General features: G+C 36.5%; 2 protein-coding genes across 3 annotated transcripts in view; one reads left to right on the plus strand and one right to left on the minus strand.

Moving 5' to 3' along the window:
* LOC106879536 (protein arginine N-methyltransferase 1) overlaps positions 1-16,138 on the plus strand; it is a 39,991-nt gene that overhangs the window by 8,003 nt on the left and 15,850 nt on the right. Inside the window, exons 1-2 of one of the 2 annotated variants that reach the window (XM_089354970.1) lie at positions 4,542-5,023; positions 13,625-13,720. In XM_089354970.1, coding sequence (XP_089211096.1) covers positions 5,000-5,023; positions 13,625-13,720 — 120 coding nt within the window. In that variant the 5' untranslated portion in view covers positions 4,542-4,999. Of the gene's footprint in view, positions 1-4,541; positions 5,024-13,624; positions 13,721-16,138 lie in introns of those variants that run through there. The other variant, XM_014929166.3, reaches the window with a different exon arrangement.
* Positions 7,100-7,951, minus strand: LOC149134601 (uncharacterized). Its single transcript, XM_089354971.1, has one exon. It carries the CDS (start codon positions 7,826-7,828, stop codon positions 7,232-7,234), a length of 597 nt encoding a protein of 198 aa, XP_089211097.1. The 5' UTR covers positions 7,829-7,951; the 3' UTR covers positions 7,100-7,231.

Here is a 16,138-nt window from a genome sequence, read left to right on the forward strand (position 1 = left end):
GGTTTATAAAGGATTCCTTGTCTCCTTTGAAACCTGATGTTTTATCTCAAAATGAAATATAGCTTTGGGAGTTTGAGTTTTTCAATTTTTCTCCCAGGTTGTTTCTATAATTTGATATTTTAATTAAGTTATTTCAGTATTGACATAAATTTGAAGTTTCTGCCTACCAAATCCACTCAAGGCTTTGGTCTGTAAAAGATACTTGCCCAAGATGCCACACTGGGATTGAATCTGGAACCATGTGGTTGGAAAGCAAACTTTTTACCACACAATCATGTGTACACCAGGGTAATGGTAGTCCTAGGTATATTTTTTGTGTCTGAGAATTATTTTTTTCGTATTATGTACATAATAGGTAGAAACAAGTTAAATGTCATTGTACAGTAAACCACTATTTTTATTTATATATTCCAACAATGCACTAGTTTACTATATAATAGTTTGGTAACTGTTTTCCTTTTGCTTTGCAGTTAGCCATAGAATAAAAGATCATTGTCTGCTTAATGGAAAAAAAAAAGAAATGACTGTAGCTAGATCAATCTTACATTTGATCATAGGTTTGATCAGTGACAGTTAACATGGGGTTAAACACTGTCAAATTTTACCCATGTTTTGTATGTGATAAACCTTGTTGACCTCATTCCTTTTCCCTTTTCTTGTTGATGGCAACTAGCACCACTGACTGATGAAGTGGAAGGAAATTGGTTGAGCCCAAGTCCAGCACCCCCCTCTATATGTGTGTGTGTATACATAATGCATTTATAGTTAGATGTACAACTGCTGCTGCTAAGTTTAAAGTTCTACATAGGTTATCCTAATCCCGCTTGCTTCCATTATAGTGCTTAGTTACTACTATACTTAATAGTAATACTGGTTTGATATACAAAGAAATGTAGCATAATGCAATAAAGTCTTCTCTGTAACATAACTGCAATAGTGTTCTCCTAATGGTTTGTTGTGGTTAAGCATCCAACTGTATTTGGAACATCTAATAATGTGGCTTCAAACAAAACATGATGGTGTACATAGGGAACTAATGATATAAAATTTCTGATGTATTTGTAGACCATGCATTTCTGCTCCATCACTGGTGATAGAAGCAACATCCAAATGTTGAGCCAGCTACTGGGTCAGCCTCGATTCAACAAGCTTATTTCATATCATTTTTAGGTAGTAGGGCAGAATTGAAAGGATATTTGACCTGCGATTCTTGAAACTGCGTATATATTTCCTCATTGTTTTAAACCATTGCAGTTCGATACAGAATGAAGAGTGTGAAAACGAAGCCAATGAGGCTTAATATTTGGGTGAGGGGAGTAGCTCTAAGTGTATGTTCTGTTGCAGATAGACCTATTCCACCAATGACCAGCATAAAGAAACTGGGTATATATAGAAAGCAGTTGTGAGGTTATTGTTGGGGCAGGGATAAAGCCTTGGACCACATTATCTTGTCTGTTTAAGGTTTTGTTTGGTTGAGGAAGATTTGGTTGCAATTTCTACCAGTTCATGCAAACATGGAGACACCCCCTTGTATCCTAGCACAGCAACCATTGAAACAAAGGACTTGTATGCTGGAGCATTGTCCTAATGAAATAAGCCCCTTTCATCAGTTTTCCTGGGTGTTTGATCTTCATAGCCTTTGGCAATTGTCTCAGTAAGTTGGTATAGTACTCCATTGATGGTGTAGCTTTTTTGAAGATAGTCAATAAACACTGCCCTTTACATCCCTAAAAAACTAGGCCATCATCTTCCCTGCAGGTGAGGAGTGGTGTTTTCACTTCATGGATTGCCTCTTTGTCTCTGGCTCAAAGTGATGAAGTAAAATCTCATCATGGGTTAGGAAACATTTAAGGAAACCATCTGGGTCTGCCTGAAACAGTGTCAGATCTTCCCATGATGTGATCAGATGACGGAAAACATGTCACCCACCAGGCAGAAACCTTCGTAATGCCAAGTTTATTGTGCAGAATATTATCAACTCCCTCATGAGATATGCTAATATCATTGACTATTTGAGTTATAGTCAATTGCCTGTCAGCCATCACCATGTGGTGAACACAATCAAATATTTTTGATGTCCAGATCTTGAGTCATCTTCAAGACTCTTTGTTCCCCTCCTAAATTCAGCTGCTAAATTTTGCACTGTTGATAAACTGGAGTGTTATTCCCTAATGTAGCAACCATGTCAGCATGAATGTTTTTGGGGACTAAAACCTTTTCCTGCTGGTACTTGATAGCATGAAGATGCCAAATTTTGTCCATTTTCAAGAGAATTCACTACTAGTTACTTTTGAAGTCTTTTTTTTTTGAACATTGAGATGTCAGTTTACTTGAAAATAAACAATGCACTTATCAATAATAAGAGTTGAAATTAAGGTATGTAAGATTTCGCAGCTCTAGCCTCACTCCTTCATAGTCACCCTCTGAACTTTTCAACCCACCCTCGTGTCTGTGTGTGTGTATTATCTTGTAGTGAAACCTCTCTCTCTCTCGGGCATTCAATCACAAATGATAACGAAGCTGCTAACATCTAGCCTTCGGTTGCCTTGGACCCTTCTGTCCGTCATCCTGATTGGTTCTTGTTTTGCGCGGCAATTGTCCCCATGTTCTGCTTGCTAAGGAGGCATTTACGTCCAATCGTTGTTTTAGATAAAGTCACGTGATAGAGAGTTTTTCTGGGTTTCCGGTGAGCCCTTTTTGGCCTATAAATAAGCCCGATCCAACGACGGCAATCGTCTTCGATTTCAGATCTCTCACAGGTCTGGTCGTTGACCACACTTATACAGAACACAGCTACAGCCAGTTCCAGAGCCGACGTCTTCACCACCGATGTACTGTCTACCTTTGTCGTCGCCAGCAACACCAACTTCAACAAGCGCGGTTTTATCTTCACTGTATGAGTGGAGTTTCCACTCACGAACAACAGTCAGAACTAACCAGCGAGAATATTCCGTACCAGGTAACACAGGTCGCAGCATTCGACGCTCAACACACATGGTGTGATACTACAGCTCTGCTCCTTGACCACAACTTCCTGCGTATGAACATTCTATCTCCTTGTGTAACTTTAATACGAACTGGTTTTTCTCTATCTCAGAGTTTTAAGACCTTTTACAGTCTATGTTACAGACACTCTTTCTATGTTCTGTGTTTCCTCTCATTCACACGCACACTTGTACTCTGACATATTGTACACACGACTGTCCCTCACTTCACATTGTTGTATACCTTCTCTTGTACACAAAGGCCTGATTTATCTACTCTGTTGATTATATGTCGCATGCACGCACACACAGACAAACAGTTTCACTTTGTTAATAAATTTATTCTCATTATATATCTAACGGTTGAGTTTGTCCTAAGTTCTTTTACTGGCACTATGGCTCGTATCTCTCACGATGAGCCTTCTATCATATATAATCTTGTATTTTGTGTTCGATCGTGCGACATGGTAAAAAGGAGCCTTTACCGTCCACGTCGCCATCTCCTTTCGTTCGCACGGTCGAAGTATTACAATCCTTTACTTATTTCATTCATTGGACTGTGGCACCATCTTCAAGGTTTTGGTTGAACAAATGAACCCCAGATCAATTTTTTAAAACCTGGTACTTATTCTGTCTCTTGCCAAACTATGTGAAGAGGACATCAACAAAGTACTACTGGTTGTCAAGTGATGATCAGTGACACATACACACACAGGTGTGTGAGTATGTGTGTACAAGCAACAAGCTTCTTTCAGTTCCCGTCTACCATAATTTTCTTGTTTTCTCGACAGGTTTAGAATTAAACATTTTTGCTTTAGTCTAGCAGCCATTGAATTTTAGTTTCCAACTATCCAGAAATAAACATTTGAAAACTCCGTTTCAAATTGGCAAAGATTGTAAATAAAATACAGATGTTATACAAATTTCCATGTGGAATCTGTTGAAATAAAGGTTTTCGTTATTAATTTCTTGATTTTTAATCGATTAATATTTTTAAAAACGCAAAGACGGGGAAAAAAGACACATCTTAGCAGCTGGGTGCGGTGAAGGAATCTAAAGGATCATGATGTGTGTTTAGGCGGATATGTAAACCAAATCAAGACCTGCCAGTATTATTTCCAAGTTTCAGACTAAATACTTCAGCGGCATTTCTTCCTATTGTTTACGTACGGAGTTCAAATCCTGTCAATGTCAATCATCTTTACTTTTCATCCTTAAACGGGCCCCGTCAAGTACTGGGTCCGTGTAATCGAATAACTCCCTCAAAAAAAAAAAAAAAAAAAAAACTGGCATTGTGCCAAAATTTCAAGTTATTTCCAGTTGTTAACTAGGAACTTCGGTAAGGCTGAAGTCCCGCGGAATAGGGGTTGTATAAAAACTATTCGTAAATTGTTTCCCCTTTGACTTTACAGACGAATAAAATACTTTCATTCTATAGGCACGTGTATTATGAGAATAACTACCCGTCAAAGTATCCTATCTTATGGGATGGCTTTTTTTTCTTCTTTCATTCTTTTTAGCATGCCTGTGTTTCACTGAACTGTCACCCCTCCCTCCGTTTTTACTTATATATATATTTTTTGTACTCTTTTCTTTTCCCCATCTGGTATGAGATTTCGAGGGACAGGTGTTGGGAAACCTCTGCCGAGATACCATAAAACTATTTGAGACAGAAACATTAACTATTTGCTGTACTGATGTAGAAAAAAAAAAAAAAAATCGACAAATTTCGTAAAGATGAGAAGAAAAAAAGGAAATCATTTTTTCCTTCTTTTAATTACGTCGCCATTCTCCATATTTACCGGATATGGAAATCTAGACTAAATACATTAACATTTTTTTTGCTGCACGTTCCATGACCATTCCGTCCTTTTCTCCGAATAGTGTGGATCATTCTGTCCTCAGTTTCGGACGGCACGTGTATAGGAGGTGTCTGTTGTGTGTGCATAGGTGTGTGTGTATCTCCTGCTCTCTACAATTTAGTCAGCTTGAATATCGAAAGCGCACAAGCAACGATGGAAGGCCTGAGCTTCATTTTGGTTTGTTGTACTTTTATTTATGTAATTTATGAATCTTTTTAGTACTAATTAATATTCAGATATGTGTGTGTGTGTGTGTATATATATATACACACACACACACACACACGCGGGCATATACACGCACATTTTTCTATTGCTATTTGATGGGATGATGTCATCGTATCCCCCCCCCCTTCATGCAAAATCAAAATCCACAAGGTGCCTCACAAACCATTATTCGGTTTAGTCTCACTCGGGTTTCTTTTTCTTCCGTAAATACGGCCTTACTGGGATTTATATCGGCAGTTAGTGTGCGTGCGTCAAGTATCAAATAGATATTTTTGCAAGTAATGGAATGGTTACCAGATATTAGTTTAGCAGCCGTAGAAATTTTTTTTATGCTTCACTCTAGTCAACTTGTTTTGCCGAGGGGATTTTTTTTAGTTGTGACCGATTTTTCTGTATCAATTAAGTTTTAATTTTTGGCCGCGAAGGGACGTAATTCAATATTCCTAACGTCCATGCTGAACATCGTTTTAGCCTTTTCTTTTCAAGCAAAATTTTATTCAACAGAGAATGTAGGATTTTTGGAGGCGATGTGGGACAGGTTGGAATAAAATAATACGAATTATTGCGTGAACATTCATTATCGAATATTTTTCGTTTTTTAAATATTGCAGCAAAAACACAGCGGAATTTTCATCAAAGTACACCATATAACCGGCTGTAATGTTTTTTGCTTCGTTCCACAATTTCTTCGAATTTATATTTGCAACCTACAAGATAACGATTCGGTCATGGGGAAACCTACAAAATTTCACTAAAAAAAAATTCTCCGTATTCATTTTTGGTATCTTTTTCCAAAATTTCAAAGTATATTCGAAATAAGAAAGAAACGCGACGTGCGTCAAAGGATCTTACGTTTTGTGTGTGTGCATATATATATATATATATATATATATATATATATATATATAATGAGAAAGAGAGAGATACACACAAGACGAAAGATCTTTTGACTCATATAATCACATACAAACTAGGAAAGCTTATTTCTTTGTGTGTGTGTGACGGTGATGGGCATTTTACGTTCAAATTATTAAAAGTGAAAGTAAAAATGAATGTGGTAGCGAGGGTTGTCTCTATAATGGCTAATATAGACTTATTGCTTGTCTTGATGGACGGAGATTAAGAGGCGGCGTTGTTATACCATTTTTTTTTTGTATGTGTTTTTCTTATACAAAACGACAGTATTTTTCATTATTAGTGCCATCTTAACACAAGCGCACTTTGCAGTTGCCCGGTGGGGAGGGGGCACTAGTTAAGGATGCGTGATGGTAATCTACGTGTTATGTGGATACGGTCCAGTTCATATTTCGGCATAACTACAGGGTTTTACCCCCCAGACTTTGGGAGGCCATAACTTTCAGAAAAATGAATTTTTTTTAATGAAATTTTCTACGCATATAGTATTAACTATGTAGAATCCGAATATACAAAAATTTCCGGTGAAAGTTTTTTGGAATGGGGGACAATTTTCGGAAATTCCAACAGAGTCCACTTAAATTCTTCTTAACTTCCAGGAAAATTAATATTTTTTCGTGAAATTTTCTACAAATATACCTTGATGTATGTACATTTCGAGCATGTAGGAATTTTGAAGGAAACAACTGCAGGTTATTTTTGAGAAGCGTTCCCCCACTCGGTGGTGTTTCGGAGCAAGTCGTCCATATTTGTTTCATTTTTCTCTATTATGTGCGTATGTGCATCCGTAGATTTCTAGACAGTGAAGAGAAGCCGCCATAAGAAAACTTTCGTTAAAAATAACATGCACACGATTTTTTTTTCTCAATAGAAGTAAATTCCAAAGTAAACGTTTCTAGTAGAGAAGTAGAAGAGAACAGGAGCAAAAATAGGAATATACACGCACGGTTAAATATAGAAACTATCACAGTGTCGCTTCCCGAAGAATTTTTAAATGTTAGCTTTCCGAAACTTTTTTTTCAATCTTGCAAAAACACGAAGATTAAGAATAAACAGAAAAAGTACACAAATATATTTTACATACCTGTTGTATACGCCGGTTTTGTTTTTTTTCACTTTAAAGGTGGATTAATCCCAACAAAATAACAAGTTTAGTCACTGTTTCAGTACGTTTGTGTTCTTCATTGATCTTATGTGAAATCTTGTATTAGTTAAAAAATGTTTGTTTAAAAAAAAAGTATGTCATGTATATGTGTATTGCTCAGCAATTTGAGCAAAGAGGTGCTCAAACTGTCTAGTGGAGTACTTCTTCCGCCACATGAATTCTATTAAATACGTGGAAAACAACTCGGATGAGGTACCATAAAGTTGCCGATATTTGCGCTTAGCATGCGCCCACATTCCTTCTACACGATTTGTATGTACACCTGTGGCTTCATCAACAAATGAAACTGGGTGGTTTACCATTAAATGCAGGAACCCTTGCTGCTGCAAATTGCGATAACCTGCCCATTCATCGGTGAAAATGATGCTCCCTGGACGGACATGTTGCCGGATAATGGATTCCAAGGAATCCATGGACCGGCTATTATCCGGGCATATAGATAAAAAGCAATTGGCGGGGTTGTCCAATTCAACCCCACCCAACACCCAAGTGCTGTCGTAGTGCGCACCCCGCCGATACTTTCGGTGCATGAATTTCGATTCATCGATGGCAACTACGACATCAGGGCCGCCAATCATTATTGGGTTAGCAATTAGGTGTTGTGCCAGGATATCTCGGCAGAAATTGGCCCAATCCACCACAGTGAACCAACTCGCAATTTGTAGTTCGTGCATAATTCTACGCAAGGGTACATCAATAGACCACCAATACAAAAAGAGCAGTATTGTTTTCAAAGGCAAATTGCTCTTTTGAAAAAACGATCCTTTTCTAATAGAAAAGCGTTTTCGACACTGTCGACCAGTACACTTCCAGCTATATCCATCTTGAACTGGCCGAAATTTCGAAAATGAACAATTGTGGCCACAGTCACAGACATGCGCTGCTGCTAAAAGTCCATATCTTTTCAGCCATTCAATGAGATGGTCCTGGTCACGGCTGATTTCATACAATTCATCCTAGCGAAACGGAGGACATTGCATAATATTCATTCTGAGTGGCAACAGAATAAATTCACTTTCAGTGTAAAATTTCCAAAGATAGAGTAAGGTTACCGAGAAAAGGATGCGAGCTAATGATAATTATAGAGTCGAGGGAAGTTGTGTCTTGTAGTTGTAGAAAAAAAAATCGTGTGCAAGTTATTTGTAACGAAAGTTTTCTTATGACGGCTTCTCTTCACTGTCTAGAAATCTACGGATGCACATACGCACATAATCGACAAAAATGAAACAAATATGGATGACTTGCTCCGAAACACCACCGAGAGGGGAACGCTTCTCAAAAATAACCTGCAGTTGTTTCCTTCAAAATTCCTACATGCACGATATGTACATACATCAAGGTATATTTGTAGAAAATTTCACGAAAAAATATTAATTTTCCTGGAAGTTAAGAGGAATTTAAGTAGACTCCGTTGGAATTTTCGAAAATTGTCCCCCATTCCAAAAAACTTTCACCGGAAATTTTTGTATATTCGGATTCTACATAGTTAATACTATATGCGTAGAAAATTTCATTAAAAAAAATTCATTTTTCTGAAAGTTATGACCTCTCAAAGTCTGGGGGGTAAAACCCTGTAGTTATGCCCATATTTCATGTGGATTCACACAATGAAAGAAGCTGATATTTGCCGCAAGCCATGCGACTGCAAAATAGTGTTAAATTTTTGATTTTCGGTTTGGTGAATGATTTTGAAATTTTGAAAATTTTTTTATGAATCCTACTGCGTTTTCTTTTTCTTTCAAACGTACAAATTAAAAAAGTTAAAAATTAAAAATGAGAGACAATGTATTTGGAGTACATAATAATAATAATAAGATTGTGGCCGGTTATGTAGAGGGCTTCAATCAGAACAGTGCTACAGTGCCTAAGTAAAATACAGCACAATCAAGAAGCTCTACATAGTTAACTGGCTTGCTGAAAATAGCTGTTTCATTTCTTTCAAGTCTCACTAAAGTCTTAAAAAAGAAGGTTGGATAGATTAAAGTGGTTCAAGATGTACTATATCTGAAGATAAAAATCAGCACAGTGTTGGGTTTTGTTTCCAGTCCTTAAGGCCAATTTGAAGGAATCATTAGTTCATTCATTAGACAAGATGCTTAGCAGCATTTCTTTCAACTCTGTTTTGAGTTCAAATTCTGTTCAGGTCTCCTTTGCCTCTTATCCTTTTGCAGTCAATGAAATAAAGTTCCACTCAAGCACTGGTGTTGATGTAATCAACATTTCTTTCTCCCCTCAAAACTGATGGCCTTGCCAAAATTAGAATTTACCATTTCTAAATCTGTGCCTAAATTAGAACTTACTATTTCTAGCTCAGTTAATTTCTTTATGATAGCCCATGTGTGCAGAGTTGTAGGTATTTTTCAAGAAACTGCTGGTGTAGTTCTTTTCACAGCTGGCTTTCAACCTGTCCATTCCATGAAATAGGAATATCACCAGGCTTTGAGCTCAGCAAGGCTGGGAGATATGTACAGTGTCTTCTGTTAAGTGGTATACCCCCAAGATAATGTCTTCATATTCCACTATTTAATCCCTTTTTGCCTGAGACTGCCCCTGGTTCTATGCTACAAACTTACTGCTTTACAGTGATTTAAATTGTTTGAAAGAAATGGTACCAAAAAGGGTTAAACACCACCACTATGTAACAACACCAAAGTTCTTTGATAAACAGTGATAGTTCATTTTTCAGATCATTTATTGAAAAGTATTTCCGTTCGGTGTCAAGCTCCAAGCTTTATGTCATTTCTTCTCATAATTTTAGATCTCTTAGGGGTACTGAAAAGTAATATACTTCATTGTTATGACTTGAAATCAGCACAAAACATATAAATATCTTTAGTCATTCAAAATATAATTGCTATTATTAGTAATAATGATTTCCCACCTTGAAACCAGTTTTCTGATTCCTCAGGCAAAAATAACGGTGTGTTTAGGGTTTTAGTTGGCCTCAATCTAGCACTATATTTGATGAGCAGATTCTCTTTCCAATTTCAAACTGTATCATCCCTTCCCACTTATTTACTACTGATCATTCTTTCTATGCAACCAGTGTGGTGGTGGTGAAGACACAAAGATCACAAGGTTCCTGCTTTTTCCTCCCACATAAATAAATTTGAGGTTTCATGCTTATGTGTAAAGAAGGGAAAATGAAAATTGTTTTTCTCACTAGATCTGAGTGAACACCGGAGATACATCTGAATACTAAATTCAGCTTTGTTGATTGTTTGTGGAGTTGATAACTGCTTCTCCACCCATTCACATTACTCACTCCCATTTTTCCATATCTGTCTTGAAACTTGAGAAGCTAAGTCACCAGAAGTTATTTCATTTGTGCATTATTATGGGGTTCAGGAGAACTGCTAAAATACTACCTAACTCTTCAGTCTTATAAGCATCAAATCCCAGGTATTTTCAGTATCATCTACCCTATATTTGAACATTATTAAAAAGACGAAAAGTAAAAATTTCTGGAGTGTGGGTGGAACCAAGTGTGCAGGTTGATGGTAACACAATACTATCTGAAATTATTAAATTTTTCCCCGAACGCAATTTAATTTTTTTAGAGCTACTTCATAATAGAAACAGAGGTCTTCTTTCTCTCTCTTCATATATTTATACACCTACACCTACACCCTATGAGTCTCTTTTGTTCATCTGTCAAATGAAAATGTTCACCACTTTCTGAAATCTAGTGACGAATCTCACCACATTCCTACAGTTCTGATTGCTGTGAAGGATGATTGTGATGCATACAGTGCTATTGGTATTTAATAAAAAGCAGACTTGTGATGGCTGTCCAGTCATGACCATCCTAGGCTGACGGCTATCTAGAACTATATTATCTAATGCTTTTCCATCCAAATTTTTTTGATTTATCATACATTGTCTTGTAGCTTCAAAATTCTGATGGTGTAAGTGTATATTTTATAATGGCATTGAAGGATAGGTGTGATAGGCTGCATCTGGTTGGTTAGACCAGATATGGCCAGTTTATATGTTAAAGGGCTAAGTTAATAGTGTGAGTTTGAGATTTGGCTGCTATTCTTAGTTTGAGTTATTACAGAGTGAATCTTTTGTTCTTTTTCTTTCTTGCCATATTAGTGTGTAGGTAGAAGGATTTCTAGATTGCCATTGTCTTTCCTTAGAACCTTTTAATACTGACCCACTTAAGACCATTCCTGGTCTTGTGATAGAAGCTTCCAGTTATAATTCTTTTGTTATATTTCTGTTGAAATATAACCTCTTTCAATTAATTTTGAAAATAATGGACTTAGTCAAATACCTTTGTCAATTGTTAAGCTTGTGTTTTTTAAATATGAAATTTTGGTGGCAGTTTTTTTAATTTTAATTTTTTAAGTTGATTTAAGTGTAGTAGGAAGCTTGTATCGAAGAACCAGAGATGGTGTCAGAAAAGTTTAAAGTGATCTAAATTCAAAACTTTACATCAAAATTTTATGTTCTAAACACTAGCTTAAAAATGAAAATGATTTTATTAATTTCTTCATTTCAAAAAATATTAAAGACTGTGACTCAACAGAAATGTGTTGACTAAAGAGTTAAATATTGTATTTCTGTAATATTGAAACCCCTTTCTACCAAGCTACATTTTATATTTTTTTAAGCAAGTTCAAATCTTGCCAATGTTGACTTTCAGCTTTTATCCTTCTGGGAGTTGATTAGAGATCATTGAGAGCTGCGTGGTGACTAAAACAACAATGCAATCAATCTAAATGCATTAGAAGGTTTTAGCTACAACCCTTAAAAGTTTGGTTTGAAGTCACCATATGGTTCCTCTGCCGCCACACAAGAATTACACTGGCATAAAGATCATTAGTTTTAGGAATGGTGTGTCAAAACGAACATTTCAAAGTATTTTATTTCTTATTCAAACTTTATTCTATTTAATTATAATGCAGGTGTGACTGCATTTAAGAAGTTTGGTTCCCAATCATGTGACCTTGGGTTCAGTTCCAGTGTGTGATACCTTGGATATTTTCTTATATAACCCCAGGCTAACCAAAGCCTTGTGAGTGGGTTTTGTAGAAGGAAACTGAAAGAGGCCTATTTGTATATGTCTTTGTATATACTATTCCCTTGACATCCCATGATGGTTGTAATTTAGTATCATGGTTTAACATCCATTCTTCATGCTGGCATAGGCTGGGCAGTTTGACAGAAGCTGGCTGCCCAGGTTCCATGTCTGTTTTGGCATGGTTTCTACAGCTGGATGCTCTTCTTAACACCAACCACTTAACAGTATACTGGGTGCTTTTACATGCCACTGATATGGGTGCTTTTTATGTGGCCCCAGCACCCATGAGTCCCAGGCCATGAGGAAGTATTAACTTACTTGGAAACAGGTGAGGGTGGTGACAAGGAAGGGTATTTCATCTGAAAATTTTACCTCTACTAATTCTGCTTACCTTGTACAAGCAGGGAAAAGAAGACATTAAACAATGAGGGAGTCATTGGGAAAATACTGTAAGCTGATGAACATCCTCCTATAATGTTGCAATCACACGAACTTGTCTTAAAAGACTGTATCCTGTTCATTTGGTCAGCTGTTGTTCTTAATTGATTATCATAGTTTGGTTGTTCTTTGTGCAGTGAACTATGTTGGAGACACCTCAAAACTTCAGTAATGGCATATAAAGTATTAAGCTTTTAGACAATTTGATTATTATCGCTTCACATCACAGCCCTAGTTAGTTTTATCCTGTTTTATAAATTTTGCCACAAGAGTCTGCCTTTCCATGTGTAAGACTCATCATGATGATCATTGTTTAATGTCTACTTTTCAAGTTTGCGTAAAGCAGACAAAATCTGCTGAGGCAGATTTTGTTTATGATTGGATGCTATTTCTGTTGCTATAGCCCTTTGAACACACAATATAATGACTGGATATGTTTTCTTAAAAGATTGCAAACAAATATGTCAGTACTTGTTTTGATGGTGACGTCAAGAGGTAAAGAATGATACACATGACAGGCTTTTTAACTGTTGGTCTACCAAATTCACTTGCAAAGTTTTGGTCAATCTAAGGGTTATGGAAGTAAACCGTCACTCAAGACGCCACACTATATGAGAACCTGAAACCACAGGCTTGTGAGACTGTATCTGCCACAAATAAGGGTATTGTCGATCAAATCAACCTTTAGTACATCTTCAGTGTTTTCAATGTTAGTGTAGGCTACTTGTGAGAGGCCAGTTTGAATGTAAAACATGTAGAATATTTGAGCCGGTTTTGGCTGGTTTAAATGCTGAAGGATTAAATCTACTAAGGATTTGAATTTAAAATGTGTCACCTACCAATGTAAGTGATGTTAGTAGTATTGTTGTCACTAATTAATATATTTCTCAGTTTTCTTACCAATATCAGTTAATCATTTTCATTAGCACAATTTTTTTTATGTTGAATGCTAGTGAGTAGTGTCAGACAATGTTTTAAATTCATTATTATTTTTCATTATCAGACCACACCTTCCAGCAGTAATGGAAACACCCAAGTTGATGAAATGACATCCAAGGACTACTATTTTGACTCCTATGCTCATTTTGGTATTCACGAGGTAAGTATCAATATCATTGTTGTTGTTATCATCATCTCCATTAAGTATTAAGGGGGTGTGGGGATTGATTGTATTTCCAACACTATTTTCTTCAAAAGAGGAAAGAATTATTGTTATTAGCTGGCAAAATCATTAGCACAGCGTTTCATAATTTGAAATTATTATTATTACTATTCCAGACAAAATGCATAGCAACATTTCCTATTTATGTTGTAAGCTCAAATTAGGCTGAAGTCCACTTTGCTTTTTCATCCTTTTGAAATCAATAAAATAAGGTACCAGTGAAGTACTAGGGTTGATGTAGTCAGCTAGACCCCTCCCACTAAAATTATTGGCCTTAAGGCCAATTTGAAGGAATTATTAGTTCATTCATTAGACAAGATGCTTAGCAGCATTTCTTTCAACTCTGTTTTGAGTTCAAATTCTGTTCAGGTCTCCTTTACCTCTTATCCTTTTGCAGTCAATGAAATAAAGTTCCACTCAAGCACTGGTGTTGATGTAATCAACATTTCTTTCTCCCCTCAAAACTGATGGCCTTGCCAAAATTAGAATTTACCATTTCTAAATCTGTGCCTAAATTAGAACTTACTATTTCTAGCTCAGTTAATTTCTTTATGATAGCCCATGTGTGCAGAGTTGTAGGTATTTTTCAAGAAACTGCTGGTGTAGTTCTTTTCACAGCTGGCTTTCAACCTGTCCATTCCATGAAATAGGAATATCACCAGGCTTTGAGCTCAGCAAGGCTGGGAGATATGTACTTTAGTATAGAGACAAACTGAGAGGGGTGAGGGTCACAACTTTTGTTACTGGTAAATTTAAACTAATTTAGATTGACAATAGTCCAGCACAATAATTTAAGTTCTTATTTTCATTCATTACTTTGGCTCAAGTGTGGCTATTTGGTTAAGTTTGCTTCCCAACCACATGGTTTTGAGTTCAGTCCTGTTGCATTGCAAATTGGGCAGGTGTCTTCTACGATAGCCTTAACTTGACCAATGTCTTTGTGAGTGAATTTAGTAGACAGAAACTGAAAGGTGCTTGTTGTGTGGTGTCCATGTATATATATATACACACATGTATATTTTATGTTAGTGTGTGTTTTATCTCTGACTTGACATCATATCAATTGTAAATGAGTGCGACTGTCATACAAGTCGTGTCATTCATTTCCGATACTTAATGAAAAACTTACCTAGCCATGGGGAAATATTTCTTTGTTTGGAAACAGTTAACAAGAAACGCATCAGACCATAGAAATTTTTCCTTAACCCATAATATACCTTTGGTTGTGTTTTCACAATGCAAAACCTGCTCCTATTTGTTTGGATATGAACTTGCCAGGAAGCATCTGACTGAGCAAACAAAATGTTCAGTAGGCTGTTGATACCTGTAGCTAGCAGTTGCATACTGTCCTCTTCCGAAAGCTTACCATAACGTTTAATCTAATTGCAGTGAAATTTTAAGACTTCATTTTTTTAATGAGCATATATGATTTAATGAACTTTGAAACTGTTTTATTATCAATAATATTAATACGCCAATTTCTTTTTTGTACGTACTTAATATGTGCGTCACACTTAAGAGAAAGAAATTGTTGAAAGATATTTTGTTGCTTAAATAAAAGTTTTTCACTAGATCTTGTAATTTCTGGAAGAGATTTGAAACCACCACCTATATGTTGTATTACTACTTCGCAACGCCCATGCCTACTGGGCCACCGAAGCAGCTACGTTCTTAATGAGAAAATTCAGATAGTTAAATTTGACGCATGTCGAGAGTGTCTGATAGGTATTTAAATTCTTTTCTACGATTGTATTGAAATTGACCCCCTATATTCTGTAACTGTCGCAATTTACTTTGCTACTATAGGCACTCCTGAAATTTTTGTAGGGAGGAGGCCAGTTAATTAGATCAACCCCAGTATGCAACTGGTACTTAATTTATCAATCCTGAAAGGATGAATGGCAAAGTCGACCACGGCAGAATTTGAACTCAGAACATAGAGAGACAGATGAAATGCCGCTAAGCATTTCGCTGGGCGTGCTAACGATTCTGCCAGCTCACCACTTTTAACTGTCACAATATAGACTCATTTCTCATTGCACCAGCACACAATTTACAGATGCTTACATTTTTTATATTTTCTGTGAATTTTTCACAGGTCCAGCTAGTTATTATTATTGCTTTGCTATCTAGACCAGCACTTCACTGTTCTAATTCAACCCCACTGAGTTTGTATTGGAATAGTGTGTTTACCTTTCCTTTTGAAGGTCGGTATGGTTGGTGATCAGTGAAGTATGTCCAATATCTTACTGATAATTCAGTTGACTGCATTCTTTTATCTACAAACATTGGCTTTATTTCCTAACCATTTGCTTCTGTTATTGTAAATGGGGCTTTGATCACCGTTATTAGAGA

This window comes from Octopus bimaculoides, chromosome 7 (assembly GCF_046866305.1).
Source record: "Octopus bimaculoides isolate indiv1 chromosome 7, ASM4686630v1, whole genome shotgun sequence".
Lineage (NCBI taxonomy): Eukaryota > Metazoa > Mollusca > Cephalopoda > Octopoda > Octopodidae > Octopus > Octopus bimaculoides.